At 48.6% G+C, this 23,604-nt stretch overlaps 1 protein-coding gene across 3 annotated transcripts in view; it reads right to left on the bottom strand.

Moving 5' to 3' along the window:
* The window catches only part of ldah (lipid droplet associated hydrolase), a 521,342-nt gene that overhangs the window by 450,902 nt on the left and 46,836 nt on the right, over positions 1-23,604 (bottom strand). For all 3 annotated transcript variants that reach the window (XM_072498873.1, XM_072498871.1, XM_072498872.1), the window contains exon 2: positions 2,930-3,094. In XM_072498873.1, coding sequence (XP_072354974.1) covers positions 2,930-3,086 — 157 coding nt within the window. In that variant the 5' untranslated portion in view covers positions 3,087-3,094. The remainder of the gene's footprint in view (positions 1-2,929; positions 3,095-23,604) is intronic.

The raw sequence follows: 23,604 nt of genomic DNA, 5'->3' as shown, positions 1-23,604 counted from the left end.
GTGGATTGACCACGCTAAATTGCCCCTTAATTAGAAAAAATGAATTGGCACCTCTAAATTAAAGACATTTTTTAAAAAATTAATCATTTTTGGAATGATTCCATGTGATTTTTCTTGCAAGTGACCAAGCCCCAATTTTCCCTAACTTGAAGCCAGTATTCTTCGGCTTCTGGGTGTTCGGCTGAGGGAAATGAAGACACCTGTTACACCAGCAGCGGGGTTCTCCGACCCCCCGCCGGGTTGGAGAATCCCCGGGGGGTGGCGTGAACCCCGCCCCGCCGCCGGCTGCTGTATTTTCCGGCGCTGGTTTTCAGGCGGGGCGGGATTCACACCACGCCGTTCGGGGGCTGTTGACAGCGCCCCCCCCCCGGCAATTCTCCGGGCCCTAATGGGCCGAGCGGCCGCCTGTTTTTGACCAGTCCCGCCGGCATGGATTTGACATGGTCCCACACGGCGGGATGTGGCAGGTAAGTTGGCTGTGCAGTCCTTGGGGGGGGGGGGGGGGGGGGGGGGGGGGGGGGGGGGGGGGGAATGGGAGATCCGACCCCAGCGGGGCCCCTACGGTGGCCTGGCCCGCAAACCGGGGCCCACCGATCTGCGGGTGGGCCTGTGCCATGGGGGCTCTTCTTCCTTCTGCACCGGCCCCTGTAGGGCTCTGCCATGGCCGGCGCGGAGGAGGCACCCCCCTGCGCATGCGGCAGAATATGCCGGCCGGTCTGCGCATGTGCTAGCTCACGCAGTCCCTTCGCCGCCGGCTGGTGCGGCACCAACCCCTCCAGCGCCGGCCTAGCCCCCGGAAGTGCGGAGAATTCCGCTACTTCCGGTCAGCCCGACGCCAGAGTGGTTCGCGCCGTTTTTGACGCCGGCATCGGGCCATCACGCCGATCGCGGAGAATCCCGCACCAGGTGTCCGCCCTACTAATTTGCAACTAACACTTCCAGACTTAGCATTCGGTTCCAGCCATGCAGATCTATGCAATAATGCAAGAATCAATGTCAGCACTTAGCCACATCAGAGTTCAATATAATTCACCATCTAAGACTACCAAGAGAAAAGCTGCACAGGCCAGAACATTTCACAGGTAACCTTCATAACAAAACAGGTGAATTGACAGCTCAAATGGAAATAAATGTGTATGATCTGATAGCCATTACAGAGAAATGGCTGCAGGATTACAAAGACTGGGACTTGGATATTCAAGGGTATATGACGTTTTGGAAGGACAAGAAGCTAAGAAAAGGTGGAGGGAAGCTCTGTTAATTAAGGATGACTTTAGTACAAAAGAGAGAAATGTCCTTTGTTCTAAAGATCAATATGTAAATTTAGTTTGGGTAAAGATAAGAAATAGTAAAGATAGAAAGTCACTGAGGGGACCTACAAACTACTCCCACAACAGTAACCACACTGTAGGACAGAGTATACAGGAAGAAATAATGGAGGCCCCTGAAAAAACTATGGCAATAATCATGGATGTTTTTGATCTACATGTAGATTGATAAAGGTAGCTTGGAAGAGGATTTCATGGAATGCTTTTGGAATAATGTCTTAGAGTAGCATGTTCTATAGCCAACAAGAGAATAGGCTACTCTAGATCTGGTAAAGTGCAAACCTCATAGACATCACGATGGCACAGTGGTTAGCACTGCAGCCCCACAGCTCCAGGGTGCCGGGTTCAATTCCGGCCTTGGGTGACTGACTGTGTGGAGTTTGCATTTTCTCCGTGTCTGCGTGGGTTTCCTCCGGGTGCTCCGGTTTCCTCCCACAGTCCAAAGATGTACAGGTTAGGTGGATTGGCCATGATAAATTGCCCCTTAGTGTCCAAAAGGTTAGGTGGGGTCACTGGGTTACAGGGATAGGGTGGAGGTGTGGACTTAAGTAGGGTGCTCTTTCCAAGGGTCAGTGCAGACTCGATGGGCCGAATGGCCTCCTTCTGCTCTGTAAATTCTATGATACTACGATTCTATGATAAAGGAACCCCTAGAGAGTAGTGATCATAACATAATGGAATTTCACATTCAGTTCAAGGTAGAGACGAATGGATCCAAGAATAGTGTTTCAAACTTAAATGAGGGCAATTATGAGGGTATGAAGACAGAGCTAGGGAAAGAACATACATCCCTGGCTAACCATTATTCAAATGTTCTCCCTTTACGACAGACAACTGGGTTATTTAACACATTCCAAGAATTTAGGTTTTAAATGTTCCTGCTGACCATGTCCCTGGAATAATCTATATAGTATGAACATGAGAATACCATCCTTGGGCAGCACTGCTGCCTCACGGTGCCGAGAACCCGGGTTTCGTCCCAGCTCTGGGTCGCTGTCCACCTGCCGTTTGCACATTCTCCCCTTGTCTGCATAGGTCTCACCCCACAACCCAAAGATGTACAGGGTAGGTGGATTGGGCACGTTAAATTGCCCCGCAATTGGAAAAATAATTTGTATTTTAAAAGAATACCATCTTCAACATGCATTAAATCTGTAAGAGGAAGTAAAATATTTTGATATTCACACTTTCCATTGCAACACTAAGAACCAATTGACAACTTTCTGTTCCTTCCTGAGCAGTTTTTTCAAAGTGAGCTGGAAAGGGATGTGCAGCTCCACAATATGTGCTGAAAGATATGGAATGGTCATGTAAAATTGTTTTTTTTAAATTACAAATTGTCACAATATAGACTCAAGATAGGAGCAATGGAAATTCACTGCTTTAAAGATCAAAATAATGCTGAACCCAGACAATTTTTCTTTCAATGTTATGATGAATTGTAAACTTTAGAAACGGAATTAAACTGAAGTTGCGTCAATCCAGTACTGACAAAATGGATGAAATGCATTACATATAAGAATGTGGCATACTTATGTGGACAAAAGCACCTCTTCTTTAAAAGTTCTAGCTTTAAAAAGCCAATACATTGGGTTCCTTACCTGGAATAATGAGGAATAACACTTTGGAAGAATTACTTGATCTACTTTTCGGCCAACAATCAAGGGATCCAAACTTTAGCAGCTGAGTTGCAGCCCCACAGCAATAGAGGAATTCTTCTTGGGCTGAAGCTTCTTGTTCCATACATAGCATTTTCATATTGGAAGCTAACCAAAACAAAATTTGCAACTGTCAAAATAAAATGCACAACAATGCAGTCAGTATGTTCTGTTGGTGGTGGTTGTTGGGGGAGTTAGTTTTTGTTTTACAATTAACATCAAACCACATCTAATATTTGGTACTCTACAAAGATCATAAATTATGATTGTGTGAAGCCGAACAGATCCAGGCATACTTCCAACCATCCAATGGTGCAACTTAAAATTGGATACCAAACATAGGTTCAAAGCTTAAAGCCGCCCAAATTGCACAGCTGCATGGAAATTGGTACCACATCAGGAGAAGTGCAAGCCAACTGAAGAATCATATTGAAATGATTTAAGATTTTAAAAAAATATACATTTTTTAAAAATGTTAATAGGTGCAGTGACATCGTTCCTTTTAAAAAAGGAGAAGCTTTCATCATTCCAGTGACTGGCAGTCAACATAACAATACAACAAAAAACATTTGGGCTATTTTTCTCCAGGGATCTCTGTAATAATTCTGTGTGCAATGTTGTACAATACTGATAATAATGATATAATTTAAAGGTCAGGTTTGTTATTCAACTCTGGTTACTATGCATTGAAAGCATTTTTTTTTTTAAAGTGCACAATCTTTGAACTATTTGAAAAATGCTGCCCCCTCTCCTTTACTTGCTGCAGTCACAGAACAACAACATTGACATTGATTGAAAAAATATTTGTATAACTATGAAAAAGTCTGTCTTTGAAAGACCAGGACATGGAAAACCACTTTAGGGCCCCAAGAATTACTGTAGAAAAACAAACATTTGTAATACATTGGAATATTTTAGTTAGTAACACTACCACATTCCAGTAAATTGAATTCAAGAGTAATGATGTAATGGTAGTGGCACTGTCTCCTCTATGACAAGATACCCGTTATTCTTACTTGATGCAGAGGTGGAGCAGTAATCTGATGCAACAAACATAATTGAAGCACATACTGTACCAGGCTAGATTTCTCTCTCATATTCCAGAACTCCCAAATGGAAACCACAATAAAATGAGGTGGGGGGGGGGGGGGGGGGGTGAGGGGGAGATGGCATACCATGAACCCCAATCCCCCAAAACTTAACTGGCATGATTGATTTTTTTCTGAACCTACCTGAGGTCACCCAAAACCCACTGTTCACCCATCACCTCTGTGCTTGCAGATCTACATTGGCTATGTTCTAAAATGCTTCCAATTACAAATTCTGGCACCCATGTTCAAATCCCTACATGGCTTTGCTTTCCCCTACCTTTTCAATCTTCTCCAACAGGAAACATTCCAAGAGCTCTGTCTGGCCTCCACTACATTCCAAAATGTATTTGCCCTGTCATTGACAACAGCTCCTTCAGTTGTCCAGCCCCTCTGGAAGCTCCTTAAATTTCTTCCCCTCTCTCATGCTTTAAGACCTAATTAAAACATATCTCCTTGACCAAGCTTTTAGTCTCCCCTCTCAAAATCTCCTTCAGTTTAATGTCAATTTTGTCTGACTATATATCTGTGAAGCAACTGGGGACATATAGCCACATTAAAGCCGAAATATGTACGCAAGTTGTTGTTCATTGCTTTTTATGGGGTGGTGCCCTGGTGAATATTGCAAGAGATTTAGAGGTAGATGCAGGGGACTGCTGTGCCCCTTCTTCACAACTAAGGGTTTTTTGTGGGCTTTGAAAATCAAATGAGCTTCTCTGTGGTGGGTCCTCAACCAGACCCCAAGTTTATGGTAAGATCTTCCTTGGAATCAATAACATTTTGTCAAAAGTAGGCAAACTTTGAGATTCAAGACCGTTACTAAGAGAATAAAGCCACGCGATTCCACTGGTTTTGAACAAACAAAAATAAACTTTATAAGGTCATAAATTTACAATATCTATGGCATGCTCCACTATTTAGCGTTAATATGAGGTAATGTGAATTAACGAGAAAACTGTGGTCCAACCCACCACACTGTTCAATAAATGACAGCTACAACCAAGACAGATCCCATAGATTTCTCAACTCACCCAGATGTCAGCAAACACTGAGTCAACCTATCTCATTGAAACACTGTCTACTCATGAGAGATTCCAGCCTTCACCTTCTAAGACTAGCCTTGGAATTTTCTCCAGAAGTAACTCCAACTTGGATAGTCTCAATATCTGTCCACCATACGGGACTTCAATCCCGTCCCCCAAAATTCAATTCCCCTGGATTCCTGAATACTCAAGCACTAACTCAGAAGCACAACTTTAGCTCCTCAGCCACATCAAGCAGAATATTATTGCTTCAAATAGTTTATTGACCCAGAAGTGGGGTACCATATTGGAGAAGCATCCTAGGCAGGGGACAGGGAGAGGTGCTAAAGATAAGAAAGGACAGTAGAGAAAGAGGCTATAAGCAGAAACCAGGGCTGCAGTTGGCAGAGTTTAAGTGATGTCACCAACCTTGTGCCACCCCCTTCAATGCTAGGGCCTCTCCTGAGCCCCCTTCCATCACCAGGGCTTCTCCCAAGCCCTCTTCCATCGCCAGGGCTTCTCTGAGCCCTCTTCTGTCAATCACCAGGGCTTCTCCTGAGCCCTCTTCTGTCAATCACCAGGGCTTCTCCTGAGCCCTCTTCCATCAATCACCAGGGCTTCAAGTGAGCCCTCTTCCATCATCAGGGCTTCTCCTTAGCCCTCTTCCATCATCAGGGCTTCTTGTGAGCCTTCTTCGATTACCAGGGCTTTGCCTGAGTCCTCTTCAATCACCAGGGCTTCTCCTGAGCCCTCTTCTGTCAATCACCAGGGCTTCTCCTGAGCCCGCTGCTGTCAATCACCAGGGCTTCTCCCGAGCCCTCTTCTGTCAATCACCAGGGCTTCTCCCGAGCCCTCTTCTTTCAATCACCAGGGCTTCTCCTGAGCCCTCTCCCATTGCCAGGGCTTCTCCTGAGCCTTCTTCCATCGCCAGGGCTTCTCTTGAGCCCTCTTCTGTCAATCACCAGGGCTTCTCCTGAGCCCTCTGCTGTCAATCACCAGGGCTTCTCCTGAGCCCTCTCCCATTGCCAGGGCTTCTCCTGAGCCTTCTTCCATCGCCAGGGCTTCTCCTGAGCACTCTTCGATCAGCAGGGCTTCGCCCGAGCTCTCGTCAATCTACAGGGCTTCTCCTGAGCTCTCTTTACTTAAAGTCTGCTAACTGCAGCCTTAGTTTCTGCTTGGATTCTCATTCTCCACTCTTTCTTTGGGACCTCTGTCCCATGCTTTGGATGCTTTTCCAATGGTATCCCACACCTAGGTCACATGAGCCAGTTTTTGTGCACCATTTTCATTTTGTACAGAATTGCTGGGCCCTTCCTCAATCTGAAGAACTTCAAATTCTGAATACTGCTGCAACTCAGAACACGGTGCCTTGATTTTTTTTTTAACCAGTTGCTGCTGGAAATTTCCCCATCCATTGCACCCCCAAAAGCAGGCTCCCTATTGAAGGCCAGGATTACATTCCCTGAGACTGTGACAAATATTGAATGAAGAAATATTGAGCTAGTTCCGGGTGGTAACACCAATGGGTTCAGCTGCAGTTTACTTCTGGCGGTAAACCAGCCAAAAAGGCAAAAGCAAATTACTGAGGATAAGTTCATAAGATGTAGGAGCAGAATTAGGCCATTTGGCCCATCGAATCTGCCCCGCCATTCGATCATGGCTGATCTCATCCTGGCCTTAACTCCACCACCCTGTCCATTCTCCATAACCTTTCAACCCAATACTAATTAAAAATCTGTCGAACCCCTCCTTAAATTTACTCACTGTCCCAGCATCCACCGCACTCTGGGGTAGTGAATTCAACAGAGTCACAACCCTTTGGGAGATGTAGTTTCGCCTCAAATCGGTTTTAAATTTGAACCTCTTATCCTAAGACTACGACCTCTCATTCTAGATTGCCCCACAAGAAGAAGCATCTGCTCTGTCTACTTTATCCATACCTTTTATCATCTTGTGTACCTCAATTTAATCTCCCCTCATTCTTCTAAACTCTATGGTAGCCATGATATGGAGATACCGGCGTTGGACTGGGATGAGCACAGTACGAAGTCTTACAACACCAGGTTAAAGTCCAACAGGTTTGTTTCGATGTCACTAGCTTTCGGAGTGCAGCTCCCTTCCTCAGGTGAATGAAGAGGTATGTTCCAGAAACCTATATATAGACAATACCAATCCAGAGTAACCTGCTCCCTGGTAGGGTACCCAACATGCTCTTCCAAGAAACAATCTCTAATACATTCAATGAACTCTGCCTCCAGGTCACCCTTGCCAATTTGATTCTTCCAGTCTATGTGCATATTAAAATCACCCATGACTATTGCCATACCTTTCTTACAAGCCCCACTGCAGAACAACTGTTCGGGAACCTATAGATTACTCCGATCAAGGACTTTTGACCTTTGCTATTTATTTCTAGCCAGACTGATTGCACATCTCGATCTCCAGTGCTCATTACAGCACTGATCCCTTTCCTCACCAGCAGGGCTCATTACAGCACTGATCCCTTTCCTCACCAGCAGGGCTCATTACAGCACTCATCCCTTTCCTCACCAGCAGGGCTCATTACAGCACTGATCCCTTTCCTCACCAGCAGCGCTCATTACAGGACTGATCCCTTTCCTCACCAGCAGGACTCATTACAGCAATGATTCCTTTCGTCACCAGCATGGCTCATTACAGCACTGATCCATTTCCTCATCAGCAGTGCTCATTACAACACTGATCCCTTTCCTCATCAGCAGGGCTCATTACAGCACTGATCCCTTTCCTCACCAGCAGGGCTCATTACATCACCGATCCCTTTCCTCAACAGCAGGGCTCATTACAGCACCGATGCCTTTCCTTATCAGCAGGGCTCATTACAGCACTGATCCTGTTCCTCACCAGCAGGGCTCATTGCAGCACTGATCCCTTTCCTTATCAGCAGGGCTCATTACAGCACTGATCCCTTTCCTCACCAGCAGGGCTCATTACATCACTGATCCCTTTCCTCACCAGCAGGGCTCGTTACAGCACTGATCCCTTTCCTCACCAGCAGGGCTCATTACAGCACTGATCCCGTTCCACAACAGCAGGGCTCATTACAGCACTGATCCCTTTCCTCATCAGCAGGGCATTACAGCACTGATAATCATTCCTCATCAGCAGGGCCCATTATAGCACCGATCGCTTTCCTCATCAGCAGGGCTCATTACAGCACTGATCGCTTTCCTCGCCAGCAGGGCTCATTACAGCACTGATCCTTTTCCTCACCAGCAGGGCTCATTACAGCACTGATCCCTTTCCTCACCAGCAGGGCTCATTACAGTACTGATCTCTTTCCTCATCAGCAGGGCTCATTATAGCACCGATCGCTTTCCTCATCAGCAGGGCTCAGAACAGCACCGATCGCTTTCCTCGCCAGCAGGGCACATTACAGCACTGATCCCTTTCCTCACCAGCAGGGCTCATTACAGCACTGATCCCTTTCCTCCTCAGCAGGGCTCATTACAGCACTGATCACTTTCCTCACCAGCAGGGCACATTACAGCACTGATCACTTTCCTCACCAGCAGGGCACATTACAGCACTGATCCCTTTCCACAACAGCAGGGCTCATTAGAGCACTGATCCCTTTATTCATCAGCAGGGCTCGTTACAGCACTGATCCCTTTCCTCACAGCAGGGCTCATTACAGCACTGATCCCTTTCCTCATCAGTAGGGCTCATTACAGCACTGATCCCTTTCCTCACCAGCAGGGCTCATTACAGCACTGATCCCTTTCCTCATCAGCAGGGCTCATTACAGCACTGATCCCTTTCCTCATCAGCAGGGCTCATTACAGCACTGATCCCTTTCCTCATCAGCAGGGCTCATGACAGCGCCAATCCCGTTCCTCATCAGCAGGGCTCATTACAGCACTGATCCCTTTCCTCATCAGCAGGGCATATTACAGCACTGATCCCTTTCCTCACCAGCAGGACTCATTACAGCACTGATCCCTTTACTCACCAGCAGGGCTCATTACAGCACTGATCCCTTTCCTCACCAGCAGGGCTCATTATAGCACCGATCGCTTTCCTCATCAGCAGGGCTCATTACAGCACTGATTCCTTTCCTCACCAGCAGGGCTCATTACAGCACTGATCACTTTCCTCACCAGCAGGGCTCATTACAGCACTGATCCCTTTCCTCATCAGTAGGGCTCATGAGAGCACTGATTCCTTTCCTCACGAGCTGGGCTCATTACAGCACTGATCCCTTTCCTCACCAGCAGGACTCATTACAGCACTGATCCCTTTCCTCATCAGCAGGGCTCATTACAGCACTGATCCCTTTCCTCATCAGCAGGGCTTATTACAGCACTGATCCCTTTCCTCATCAGCAGGGCTCATTACAGCGCTGATCCCTTTCCTCATCAGCAGGGCTCATTACAGCACCAATCCCGTTCCTCATCAGCAGGGTTCATTACAGCACTGATCCCTTTCCTCATGAGCAGGGCATATTACAGCACTGATCCCTTTCCTCACCAGCAGGGCTCATAACAGCACTGATCCCTTTCCTCACCAGCAGGGCTCATTACAGCACTGATCCCTTTCCTCACCAGCAGGGCTCATTATACCACCGATCGCTTTCCTCATCAGCAGGGCTCATTACAGCACTGATCCCTTTACTCACCAGCTGGGTTCATTACAGCACTGATGCCTTTCCTCAGCAGCAGGGCTCATGACAGCACTGATCCCTTTCCACACCAGCAGGGCTCATTACAGCACTGGTCCCTTTCCTGATCAGCAGGGCTCATTACAGCACTGATCCCTTTCATCACCAGCAGTGCTCATTACAGCACTGGTCCCTTTCCTCACCAGCAGGGCTCATTGCAGCACTGATCCCTTTCCTCACCAGCAGGGCTCATTACAGCACTGATCCCTTTCCTCACCAGCAGGGCTCATTACAGCACTGATCCCCTTTCCTCCTCAGCAGGGCTCATTGCAGCACTGATCCTTTTCAACACCAGCAGGGCTCATTACAGCACTGGTCCCTTTCCTCATCAGCAGGGCTCATTACAGCACTGATCCATTTCCTCATCAGCAGGGCTCATTACAGCACCGATCCCTTTCCTCACCAGCAGGGTTCATTACAGCACCGATCCCTTTCCTCATCAGCAGGGCTCATTACAGCACTGATCCCTTTCCTCACCAGCAGGGCTCATTACAGCACTGATCCCTTTCCTCCTCAGCAGGGCTCTTTGCAGCACTGATCCTTTTCAACACCAGCAGGGCTCATTACAGCACTGATCCCTTTCCTCATCAGCAGGGCACATTACAGCACCGATCCCTTTCCTCACCAGCAGGGTTCATTACAGCACCGATCCCTTTCCTCATCAGCAGGGCTCATTACAGCACTTATCCCTTTCCTCACCAGCAGGGCTCATTACAGCACTGATCCCTTTCCTCACCAGCAGGGCTCATTATAGCACTGATCCCTTTCCTCATCAACAGGGCTCATTACAACACTGATCCCTTTCCTCATCAGCAGGGCTCATTACAGCACTGATCCCTTTCCTCACCAGCAGGGCTATGCTATCTACCTTTCCTTTCAGGCTATCTTTCCGAAATACTGTGTACTCTCGGACCTAGACCTGGTCTCAAGAAAACAAAGAACAAAGAACGGTACAGCCCAGGAACAGGCCCTTCGGCCCTCCAAGCCTGCGCCGACCATGCTGCCGGTCTAAACTAAAATCATCTACACTTCCTGGCTCCATATCTCCCTATTCCCATCCCATTTATGTATTTGTCAAGATGCCACTTAAATGTCACTATCGTCCGCCACCTCCACCGGCAGCGTGTTCCAGGCACCCACTAACCTCTGTGTAAAAAACTTGCCTCGTACATCTCCTCTAAACCTAGCCCCTCGCACTATAAACCTATGCCCCCTAGTAATTGGCCCCTCTACCCTAGTAAAAAGTCTCTGACTATCCACTCTGTCTATGCCCCTCATAATTTTATAGACCTCTATCAGGTCACCCCTCATCCTCCGTCATTCCAGTGAGAACAAACCGAGTTTATTCAACCTCTCCTCATATCTAATGCCCTCCATACCAGACAACATTCTGGTAAATCTCTTCTGCACCCTCTCTAAAGTCTCCACATCCTTCTGGTAGTGTGGCGACCAGAATTGAACACTATACTCCAAGTGTGGCCTAACTAAGGTTCTGTACAGCTGCAACATGACTTGCCAATTTTTATACTCAATGCCTGGCCAATGAAGGCAAGCATGCCGTATGCCTTGTTGACTACCTTCTCCATCTGTGTTGCCCCTTTCAGTGACCTGTGGACCTGTACACCAAGATCTCTCTGACTATCAATACTCTTGAGGGTTCTACCATTCACTGTATATTCCCTACCTGTATTAGACCTTCCAAAATGCATTACCTCATTTGTCTGGATTAAACTCCATCTGCCATCTCTCCGCCCAAGTCTCCAAACAATCTAAATCCTGTTGTATCCTCTGGCAGTCCTCCTTGCTATCCGCAATTCCACCAACCTTTGTGTCATCCCCAAACTTACTAATCAGACCAATTACATTTTCCTCCGAATCATTTATATATACTACGAACAGTAAAGGTCCCAGCACAATTGCTACTCTCTGCCTTCCATGACCTAGCCAGTTCTGTATCCATCTTGCCAGCTCACCTCTGATCCCGTGTGACTTCAGCTTTTGTACCAGTCTGCCATGAGGGGCCTTGTCAAAGGCCTTACTGAAGTCCATATAGACACCATCCACTGCCCTACCTGCATCAATCACCTTTGTGACCTCCTCGAAAAACTCTATCAAGTTAGTGAGACACGACCACCCCATCACAAAACCATGCTGCCTCTCGCTAATACGTCCACTTGCTTCCAAATGGGAGTAGATCCTGTCTCGAAGAATTATCTCTCGTAATTTCCCGATAACTGACATAAGGCTCACCGGCCTGTAGTTCCCTGGATTATCCTTGCTACCCTTCTTAAACAAATGAACAACATTGGCTATTCTCCAGTCCTCCGGGACATCACCTGAAAACAGTGAGGATCCAAAGATTTTTGTCAAGGCCTCAGCAATATTCTCTCTTGCCTCCTTCAGTATTCTGGGGTAGATCCCATCAGGCCCTGGGGGCTTATCCACCTTAATATGTTTCAGTAATCGCCACCAAATCATACCCTTTTGTTTCTATTTATGCCGTCAACTCATTAAGTTATGGATGCTGGAATCTGAAACAAAAACAGAAAATACTGGATAATCGCAGCAGGTCTGACAGCATCAGTGAAGAGAGAAGGGAGCTCATGTTTCGAGTCTGGATGGCTTTGACAAAGAGTCATCCAGATTCAAAACATTAGCTCCCTTCTCTCTCAACTCATGCTGTCAGACCAGCTAAAAAGGCAAGTCCAGCTCAACATATCATTCACACCATGACAGATTCACTCTTTTAACACTGAATACTTTGTCTGGAAACAATGGCGTGGCCTGGAAATTGCCTGCAAACTGAGCAAAGGGAACTTGGCCAGAACAGGTATGTCTAGGAATACAAAATATTAGACCATGAACCTCATTTACATTAGTGAGCTGCAATCATCTGTGGGGGAACACAATTTGAATTTCGGCACCCATTCCCCAACACTTGCAGAGGGGCAATACGTCAACCAATTTTGAGGTCTTTATGTTTTAAATTTGATGAATCGGCTCAACATTTTGGAAATAGCAAGAATCGCAGTTTAAATACGTTCTAGCTGCATAAATATTATTAATCAACAAATGTTCCAAAACATAGGTACTTAAAATGTGAAGTTGAAGTAGAAATTACACTTTTGACTTATTGGTGAACAGATTTTGACGAGTTACTAAGATAACTGTTATTTGACAAGGAACAAAATATTAGACATTGTCTTTTGCTGCTTCTCTCAAACATAGAAATCTTGCCATGTCCTTTGTACTCAGTTCCTATTCCTCAGATAAAGCAGTGAAAAATGGTTACTAAATCCATGTTAGTTAGCTTCTGGCATGGTAAATGAACTTGAGTTCTTTGAAGGTATCATATGTGCTGTGGATAAAGAGGAACCGGTGGAAGTACTGTACTTAAGACTTCCAGAAAGCATTTAATAAGGTGCCACATCAAAGATTATGGAGCACGATAAAAGCTCATGCTACAAGGGTACATCCTGGCATGGATTGAAGATTGGTTAGCTAACAGGAAAGAGTTGACATAAATGGATCTTTTTTCTGGTTGGCAGGGTGTGACAAGTGATGTGGCACAGGGATTGGTGCTGGGATCTCAACATTTTACAATTTATATAAATGACTTGGATGAAGGGACTGAAGGTATGGTTGCTAAATTTGCTGAGAATACAAAGACAGGTAGGAAAGTAAATTATGAAGCGGACGTAAGGAGACTACAAGGGGTCATAGATAGGTTAAATGAGTGAATAAATATCTGACAGATTGAGTATAATGTAGGCAATTGTGAAATTGTCCATTTTGGCAGGAAGAATAAAAAAGAAAATGATCTAAATGATGAGAGATTGCAGAGCTCAGAGGTGCAGAAGGATCTGGGTGCCTGAGTGCAAGAAGCACAAAAGAATCACAGTATACCGTTACAGCAAGTAATCAGAAAAGTTCATCGAATGTTATAATTTGTATGGGGAATTGATCACAAAAGTGGGGAAGTTATGCTTCAGTTGTACAGGACATTGGTTAGATAACGTCTGGAGTGTTGTGTACGGTATTGGTCTTATTATCTAAAGAAATGTGTAAATACATTCGAAGCAGTTCAGAGAAAGTTTACCAGACTAATACCACAAATGGGCTGGTTCTCTTAAGAGGAAAGGTTGATGAGGTTGGGTTTGTATCCACTAGAGTTTAGAAATGTCAGAGGCAACTTGATCAAAATCTTTCAGATCCCGAGGGACACTGACAGGGAGGATTTGAAGAGGATGTTTCCCCTTGTCAGAGAATCTAGAACTAGGGGGTCACTGTTTGAAAATAAGCGGCCGGATTCTCCGTTCCTGAGACTAAGTGTTGACGCCGGGGCAGGATTAGTGGAGTTCTACAACACCAAAACGGATGTTGCACCTGGACCAATTCACCAACCGTTGAGGGGCCATCACCAGTGCCACGTGCAAATGCAGCAAGACCTGGGCAATATCCAGGCTTGGGGTGACAAGTGGCAAGTAACATTCACACCACAGAAGTGCCTGGCAATGACCATCTACAATATGAGAGAATCAAACCATCAGCACTTGATATTCGATGGCATTACCATCACAGAATCCTCCACTGTCAATATCCTGGGCGTTACCATTGCACAGAAACTGAACTGGACTAGCCATATAAATACTGTGGCTACAAGAGCAGGTCAGATGCCAGCGGCGAGTAACTCACTTCCTGAATCTCCAAAGCTGTCCATCACCTACAAGGCACAAGTCAGAAGTGCAATGGAATACTCTCCACTTGCCTGGATGAGTGTAGCTCCAGTAACACTCAAGAAACTTGGCACACTCCTGGACAAAGCAACTCACTTGGCTGGCACCCCTTCCACAAGCATTCACTCCCTCCACCACCGACGCACAGCAGCAGTGTGTATCATCTATACGATGACTGCAAGAACTCACCAAGGCTCCTTAGGCAACACCTTTCCAACCCACGACCACCACCATCTACCGCAGATACATGGGAACACCACCATTTGGAAGTTTCTCTCCAAGTCAGTCACTATCCTTACTTGGAGTCACTATCCTTACTTGGAAATATATCACCATTTTTCCACTGTTGCTGGATCAAAATTCTGGAACTCCCTCTCTAATAGCACAGTGGGTGTACCTACACCACATGGACTACAGCGGTTAAGAAGGCAGCTCACCACCACCCTCTCAAGGGCAATTAGGGAAGGGCAACAAATGTTGGCCTAGCCAGGGAAGCGCAGATCCCACATAAATGAACTTTTTAAAAGTTTCAATCAGATCAGCCATGATCTTATTGATTAGCAGAGCAGGCTCGAAGGGTTGAGTGTCCTACTCCTGCTCCTAATTTGTAGGTTCGTAACTCACACCATTATACCATATTTTCTTAACATGAGTAAAGCTTTGTCCTGAGGTAGTTGTCCTTGAATAATATGATAAATATCCAATATCCTTGGTGGGGGGGGGGGGGGGGCGGGGTGCAAAATTCCAACGGGTGTCCCTGCCAGCATAAATGAGTGCTAACCACTGTCACCGTGCCACCTTTATTCTCTTCCATCCTTTGCTGTATTTTTACCAGCCAGCATAAATGCTGTTTTGGGTTTCCTGCTGAGATAGTCCCAACCAACCGCTAATGACGTACCGAGGTTTCCACCACAAAATATTTTGAATGTAATTACCATACATTTGAATATCATTAGCGGGCCTCCTCGCTGTATCCTTCCCCCACGGAGGGAATTGACCCCCTACCAACATAACGTCACATTGGTGGGGTACAACAGATCTGGAAAACCAGGGAACTGATGAAGAATGGGCGCCCTGATCTGTCAGGAGCAGAGGTTGCCAGCATAACGTGGTGGGACCCGCCTCCAGGCAATTTTTCTTTTGACTCTCAAAAAATATGGTGGTAAAAAACCCGGCAGTCCAGCCGACAGGCTACACACCGTTTTTCCTACCCGAGTTGACAGTCAAAAAAAAAGAGAAAATTCTGTCCTCCACATTCAGTTCATTTAGTAAGATGCCTAAAAGAGGTATCGGCAGTCCATGTATATTTTTTCTTTAAAATAATGAAGCACAATTGAATGGGACTAATACAAGGCTTGTGGATTTGTTGTGCTATGCTACAAGTTTTGAGATATTTCAAACTAGTTCGCTATTATTGAATTAATCAAATGAGATACAATAGTTGAATTGACTTTCCTGTACAGTGTCCGGAAACAAATGTCTCATTCTCTTTGAAAGCTTTTTATTTTAATCAGGGTAGGTTAAGAATTGGGGATTTATTTTTAACAATAAATTGTAGTCGTATTGGGCGTGCATTTTTGTTCCACCAGAGGAGGAGGGCTTTTGACCCACTAATTTGGAATGAATGAAGTCCCAATCACAGGGAGAATAAAGAAAATAATTAAGTGCAGGAAACTCTGTCTGAAAAAGAATGGAAATACATGTCACATTACAGGAGATTTACAGTACATGCAGTTCAACAACCCAGTTGGGAAGGGATAATCTTAGCAAAACAGATCTATATTTCAAATTTCATCGTGAGGAAAATCATTCCAGATTGTACTCATCCTCCATAAACATGCAAGATTTTCCACCATTTATGCTCTTGTGAACACTCACAAATACAAACTGTAATTATTGATTTATTTGGTCAATGTGCTGCCTGATTCTGGCAGTCTGGTCAATTAACACAGGGACCAAATAATGAATGCTGCTCCTGGAACCACACTTGGGTGTAAACCATTGCCTTCTGGTAATGATAAAGAAAAAAGGGGAGAGCACGGAAGGAGTTTGGGAATTGTATTTAATATCTTGCAGCCCTGACTAGAAATGAGCAAATCAGAAACAGTCAACTTGCATTTCAGAGATTTCCAAATCCATTCTTCACCTTAGGTGGTGCAAAAACACGCTGTCCAATCGGAGCTCCATTTATTATTAAAAATAAATCTGCAATTCTAAACGGACCCTGATAAAGAGAGGTTTTAATAGCTTTAAAAGAGAATGAAGGGTGGGATTCTCGGAGCCCGCGGCAGTTGGGAGAATCCCCGTTCGCACCGGTTTTTCGCGCAACGCCGGTCCGCGATTCTCCCAACAGGCCCAAACGGCGCGGTCGTGATCGGCGGCGAGTGACCCGGATAATCTCCGGAGGGGGTCTGTTTAGCGATTCTCCAGAGCCCCGGCAATTTTGTGGCCCGGTGGGCCGAATTTCCGATAGCACCCACCGGCGGGTAGGTCTAGGGTCGCACCCACGGCAGCCCCCAATGAGGGCATTGCCATCCATCGGTGGTGCCAACATGAGGGATGTGCAACAGGAGTTGGGGCACAGAGGGTGTGGCCAGGGGTGGGTGTGCATGCGTGTGTGTGTGGCGCAAGCGTGGCGCAACCGGCCATCCAGGGTGGCCATTCAGCCCATGGCATATGGTTGTGGAGGGGGCAATGCGCCATGGTTAAACCGGTTGTCTAGCCCCCCCCACCCCTTACAGATCATGATGTTTGGGCACCAGCCAGGGATGTTGGCCGCCATGGTGGGGGCCGCTGCCCTGCATGCAGCCCTGTGGCAGCTTCGGCGCAGGCGGCTCAGAGAGGCGGCACCAGCGACGGCTGCAGCAGAGGGACAGGCTGCAGAGGGCAGCTGGCACTCGCTCAGGCTGCAGGGCCGCATGACCGACAGGCGCAGGAGGGGGAGGACAACAACGGGGGCAAGGCACAGGATGAGGATACCGATGTGGATGGGGGCAGGAAAAAGCGGGGGAGGAGGAGGATGTGGAGGAGGAGGTGCCACGGCGCCGGAGGCGGCCGATGAGGCCTCGTGTCTACTGGCGCCGCATGTCCTTCGAGGACCTGCCGGACATGGCATGCAGGAGGAGACTCCGGATCAGCCGGGGGACCGTCGCCCATATCTGCCACCTGATGGCACACCTGGCATCGCGTGGAACAGGGGAAGGACATGCTATCCCGGTGGACATCAAGGTTACGGTGGCCCTGAACCTCTATGCCACGGGGTCGGTCCAGTCGCCGAGTGGGGACCTGTCCAGCATCTCCCAGACATCGGTGCACCGGTGCATCCGTGCAGTGACTGATGCCCTGTACAACATCGTGACCTGCTACATCCAATTCCCTGTGGACCGGGCCCACCAGAATGCATGGGTAGCGGGATTCACAGGCGTGGCCAGGATACCCAGAGACCAGGGGGCGATCAATGGGGTGCATGTCGCATGCGGCCACCAGCGGAGAACAGGGATGTGTTCATGAACAGGAAGGGGACCTACTCCATGAACATTCAGGTGGTCTGTGACCACCAGATGAAGATCCTGCACATCTGCGCCCGGTACCCGGGCAGTGTACATGATGTGTTTATCCTGGCACAATCGTTCATCCTGGCCATTTTCGAGGAACGCCCCCCCGGCTGAGGACCTGGTTGCTGGGCGACAAGGGTTACCCGTTGCGGTCATGGCTGATGACGCCTATACGGAGGCCACAGAACAACACGGATACCCACTACAATGAAGCCCATGCAGCAACCAGGGGTGTAAATGAGAGGTGCTTTGCCCCGCTGGAGATGCGCTTCAGGCACCTGGACCGATCTAGAGGAGCCCTCCAATACCCATCGGAGCAGGTCAGCCGCATCGCTGTGGTCTGCTGTGTCCTCCACAATACAGCCCAGCACAGGGGCGATGTGCAGGAGCAGGAGGCAGAGGGGGAGCCCGGGGAAGGGCACGGCTCTCCAGATGAGGAGGATGGAGGGAAGGGGGGGGGGGGGGGGGGGGAAATCGACGGGACATGGAGGCTGGATATGGAAGGGAGGCTGCACGATGCCACCGGCTTGGCCAGCGAGCACGGGAGGCGTCGATCTCCGCACGTTTCACCAACTAGATGGTAGGGGCTCACTGAGCGCGGGCACTGACCCCACTGTACGGCACCACCTCACCACCCCGCACCCCCACCTCTCACAACACCCATGAGACGCACCTCCCGCACCACCCTTACCTCCCACAGGACCTCATGCAGCACACTCCTCCATTACACATGCACCTGCGGCATAACCGGCTGGTCGCACACGGTTGCTTGTGGAAGCGGGTGTGCTCGATGCCATGGAGGATGAAGCCAACCCGCTCTGCAATGAGCTGTGAGCTCAGAATCGTCAGACAATGTCTGGCTCATGGCCACATTTACGCCCTCCACCTGCGTGGCCCCTGTATGCGGGCTGGACACTCCATCACATGGCCCTGTCAAACCACTGGGGGCGGGGTGGCGTGGACATCCGGGGCGATGGGGGGTGGGCACACAATACACCCACCGGGGCTCAAGTTCCCTAGCCCCTCGACGACCGTGGCACTTCAGTCCCCTACCCGACCCCGCAGGCATCGGACACAGCATAGAGGCAGCTTGCATTGGTGGAATGGTGAGTTTCATTAGAAAGATTATATACACGTGCTCTAGCCCTTATAACTAAACTGTGCCCTGCACCCGTGCCAACGTACTAGGTGTCTAACTTCCTAGCCTTACAGGCCCTACCACTACGTCTGTGCCTCCCCAGACGGTACAGCAGGAGTGGAGGCGGACTGCTGGGACTCCTGCCCTGCGACTTGGCTCCCCGTCGACGCTCGTTTCCTGGGGCAGCCCGCCCTGGATGGGCCAGGCCGCTCCTCGGGCGTCCTGGATGGCATGGTGCCACCCTGTTCTGTCTGCTGCCCACCAGATGCACCAGGGATAGAACGGGGGGGGGGGTCCGAGATGCTGCTGTGTCCCCTGCAGGAGTCACCGGCACAAGCCCCAGCCCATCCTCCTCCCTCGGGGTGCCTGGCGGCCCCCGGACCTCTCCATGAGACGGTGGTGTGAGCGGAGACAAGCCCCAAAGCACCACCGGCACATGGCACTGCCAGTCTCTGAGGCCCGCTGTGGTATCCCCAGGGTCCGAACGTCAGCAGCGATGGAGCTCAGAGAGTGGGCCATCCCTGTCTCGGACTGCGTCACCTCCCTCTGGGCCTGTGCGACGCTATCCAGCACGTGGGCAAGGCCGCCGGTGCTCTCAGCGGTGGTCTGGTGAGACTGGGCCATGGCCTGCTGAGACTCGGCCGGAGTGCGGAGCACGGCTGCAATGTCCAGCTGGCTCTGGAACCCGGGAACCGTCTGGGCCACAGCTGGTTGCTGGGGCTGGGCTGCCCGCTGACTGCCCGGCCCCTCGGCTGCTCCTATCTCCACCTGCTGTACCGGGGCGGCTGAGTGGTGCGCACCAGTGAGTGTCCCAGAAGCCTCATCACTAAAGTGACCAACCGAGGTGATAGTCTCTGCGATGGTGGAGGGTGTAGGAGATAACAGTGCCGAGAAGTCAAAGTCGTCATCGGAGCCAAAGTCCGGGGTCTCCTGCGTCGACCCCTGGCCCGATGGTCCCTGAGTCGCCCCCTTCTGCGTGTCACTGTCCAGTCCGTCAGTCCTCTGGGTTGCCATCCTGTGTGTGTCAGTGTCCTCGGTCTCAGTGCATCTGGGTCCTGGGTGTCCGTGTCCTGGCTTTCGGTGTCCTGGGTGTCCGTCCGCTGTGTCTCTGTCTCCTGGGACTCCGTGTAAGTGGACGGGCTTCCATGGCGTCTGGCCTCCCCGCCATGGCCTGCATCCCTGGGGGCAGTCGGCCTGGCACTGGCCTTGGGCCTGCAATGCCAGACTGGCCGGGACAACCGGCGGCTGGTCCTGTAAGACACAAGACAGCACGCATCATTAGACAGGCGGCCGGCGGGTGGGGGGTGCAGTGGGGCATGGGGGGGGGGGAAGAGAGAGAGAGTCAGGCGGGGGAGTCTCACTTGCTGGTTCGCCTCCGACCTGACAGCCGGCAACCTCCTGGTTCGCGGCTCCGCCTTCGAGGGCCATGGCCCTCTGCTCATGGACGGTGAGTGGGTGCAGTATGGGTGGACCCCCTCCAGTTCTCTCCCGTTCCCTGTAGTTGTGGGCAGTCTTCTCCTGGCGGTGGGGGGAACAAACATCAGTGTTAAGCAGTCCGACGCAGGCACAGCAGATGTTGGGTATATGATAGCATGGCAGCACGGGGCTCCCGGCCAAAATGCCTGGCATGGGTGGGTGCAGCCCATGTGCGTCAGGTAAGTGGTTGCGCCATACCCCTGGGGGGTGGGGCCTTTCACATGTGTGGGTGGTGCCAGGGGCAGGTCACTGTGTACTCAACCTGCCTGCCCTCGTGAGGTCGTGGATCTGCTTCCAGCACTGTTCGCCGGTACGTGGGGTGTGCCCCCCGGCGCTGACGGCATTGCCCACCTCCCTCCATGTACGCCGGACGGTGCTGCGCAGGTGATGGTGTCCATGTCTGGGGCACAGGATCGCCCTCCTCGCCTCGACCACGTCCAGCAGCGCGTCCAGGGCGTGGTCCCTGAACCTCGGGGCGGCACGGTGGATGGCAGCCACCTTGCGAATCTCGGGACTCCGCACCTTTAGCGACGCGTTCCGGCGTCATTGGTGCGTCGCGCCTATCCGGCGCCGGTTTGGGGCCACTCCCACTCCGCTTCTCGTTGCGGCCGTGCTGGCCCCTTTTGCGGGCCAGAATCGCTCCCGGCAGCATCCGGGTTTTATGACGCTGTCAACACGTAGCCGCTGGATCGGAGAACCCCGCCCGAAATATCTCGTTTCAAAAACATATACAGGAAAGTCAATTCAACTATTGGGCCATCTTTTGAACAATTAAGTAATAACCAACTAGTTTGAAATATTTCAAAACTTGTAGCATGGTACAACTAACCAGCAAGACTTGTATAAGCCCCATTCAATAGTGCCTCGTTATTTTAAAGAAACAATACACATGGAGTGCGTGCACCACAACGACTGCTTACTTTGTTATACTTACAATATACAAATAACAAAGGAATGCTACCATTATAAAACAATTTATTCTTACAGCTGCAGTCTCATCAATTATTCAAGAAATAGTAAGGTTGCTTTGTCATGCATTTTAATATTTAATTGCTCAAAAGAGAACCGTGATCCCAAACAATCTTTGGACACTTGACATAATCCAATCATTGAATATCTCCAATTTCATACTGTGCTGGATCAGTTGGATCACCTGGGCATTTTATAAAGTGCAGCATGAATATTACATAAGGCAACTCCTCTGAAAATACTTAATACAAACTGGTTAAGAACACAACTCTGCACGAGTGTACCATCCACAATTTCCAGAAAATTGAGATTAGGGCTATACAACAGTATGACACTTGTGCTACTGGCCGTGAACGTCATCTACTGATTTTAACATAATCCCAACCTAAACTGATCAAGAACTGGCAAGCACTTATTGTTTTTTTAAAGACTTTTAGTTAAAGAGGGTGACAGTGGAGGGTGGTGCTGAGAACACTATCCCCGAACAAGGGACTGCCTCAGCAGCCCCTGAAGGCCATGTGGGCTACGGGAAAAAGAGAATGGTAGAACGAGATTAAATTGTAAAACAAAAATGAGAAAGGCAGGAAAAGGGTAAGAATATTCCAAAAATAAACAGGATTCAGGAGCAAGTACCTAAAATATTCCAAACAAAATTGGAGGGTTAGAAGCATTAGTAACTCCAGAGAACAATGATAAAATAGCAATAACAGAGCTGTTGAACTGTATTCATATGAATAGAATTTAAAAATAGCCAGGGATACAATTCTCAATGTGTACTACATGCCAACAAACAGTGGAGATGAAATAAAATCTGCAAACAGTTTAAAGAGTGCAATAATATTGGATGGTTTTAATTCCCCAGAGAGTCTGGAATGAAGGCGAGTTAAAACAAAAACAGAAAATGCTGACAACACACAGCAGGTCAATGGCCAAACTGTGGAAAGTATAGACACGTTATTGTTTTGGATAGACAAGTTATTGTTATGCTTTTCCAGGACGAAAACATTATAGGCCAAGAGGCACATTAATGCAATAAGATGCTGACAAACATTGTTTCTGAGCAGAATGATGTGTCTGTTCATCTCGGTCAAGAATAAGACAGAAGTACGAAGACAAGAGGAAAAACAAATGGTGCGTAATTACCTGAATAAATGGAGGACCTGAAAAATGAGAGTTGGGAGAAATGCAAAATATGGAAAAACTGGTATCAGACATGAAATTAAGTTTTGAAAATGAGAATGTAATTAATGAGAATCCAAAGTTGTTGCAGTCACTGTTCAGGTCAGATTGACTGCAGAGTGTCTAGGACAAAGAAGAGGCCCTGTTCTTGAAGCACTTGCATTGAGCTTCATTAGAATAGCGTACAATATCAATAGAACATTTCAGCGCAGTACAGGCCCTTCGGCCCTCGATGTTGCACCGACCTGTGAAACCACTCTAAAGCCCATCTACACTATTCCCTTATCGTCCATATGTCTATCTAATGACCATTGAATGCCCTTAGTGTTGGCGAGTCCACTACTGGTGCAGGCAGAGCATTCCACCGCTTACTATTCTCGGAGTAAAGAACCTACCTCTGACATCTGTCTTATATCTATCTCCCCTCAATTTAAAGCTATGTCCCCTCGTGCTAGACATCACCATCCGAGGAAAAAGGCTCTCACTGTCCACCCTATCCAATCCTCTGATCATCTTGTATGCCTCAATTAAGTCACCTCTTAACCACCTTCTCTCTAACAAAAACAGCCTCAAGTCCCTCAGCCTTTCCTTATAAGATCTTCCCTCCATACCAGGCAACATTCTGGTAAATCTCCTCTGCACCCTTTCCGATGCTTCCACATCCTTTCTATAATGCGGCGACCAGAATTGCACGCAATACTCCAAATGCGGCCGCACCAGAGTTTTGTACAGCTGCAACATGACCTCATGGCTCCGA

The sequence above is a fragment of the Scyliorhinus torazame genome, chromosome 4, assembly GCF_047496885.1.
Source record: "Scyliorhinus torazame isolate Kashiwa2021f chromosome 4, sScyTor2.1, whole genome shotgun sequence".
Lineage (NCBI taxonomy): Eukaryota > Metazoa > Chordata > Chondrichthyes > Carcharhiniformes > Scyliorhinidae > Scyliorhinus > Scyliorhinus torazame.
The sequence above is the reverse complement of the archived record's forward strand: the minus strand, read 5'-3'. Positions and strand labels throughout refer to the sequence as shown.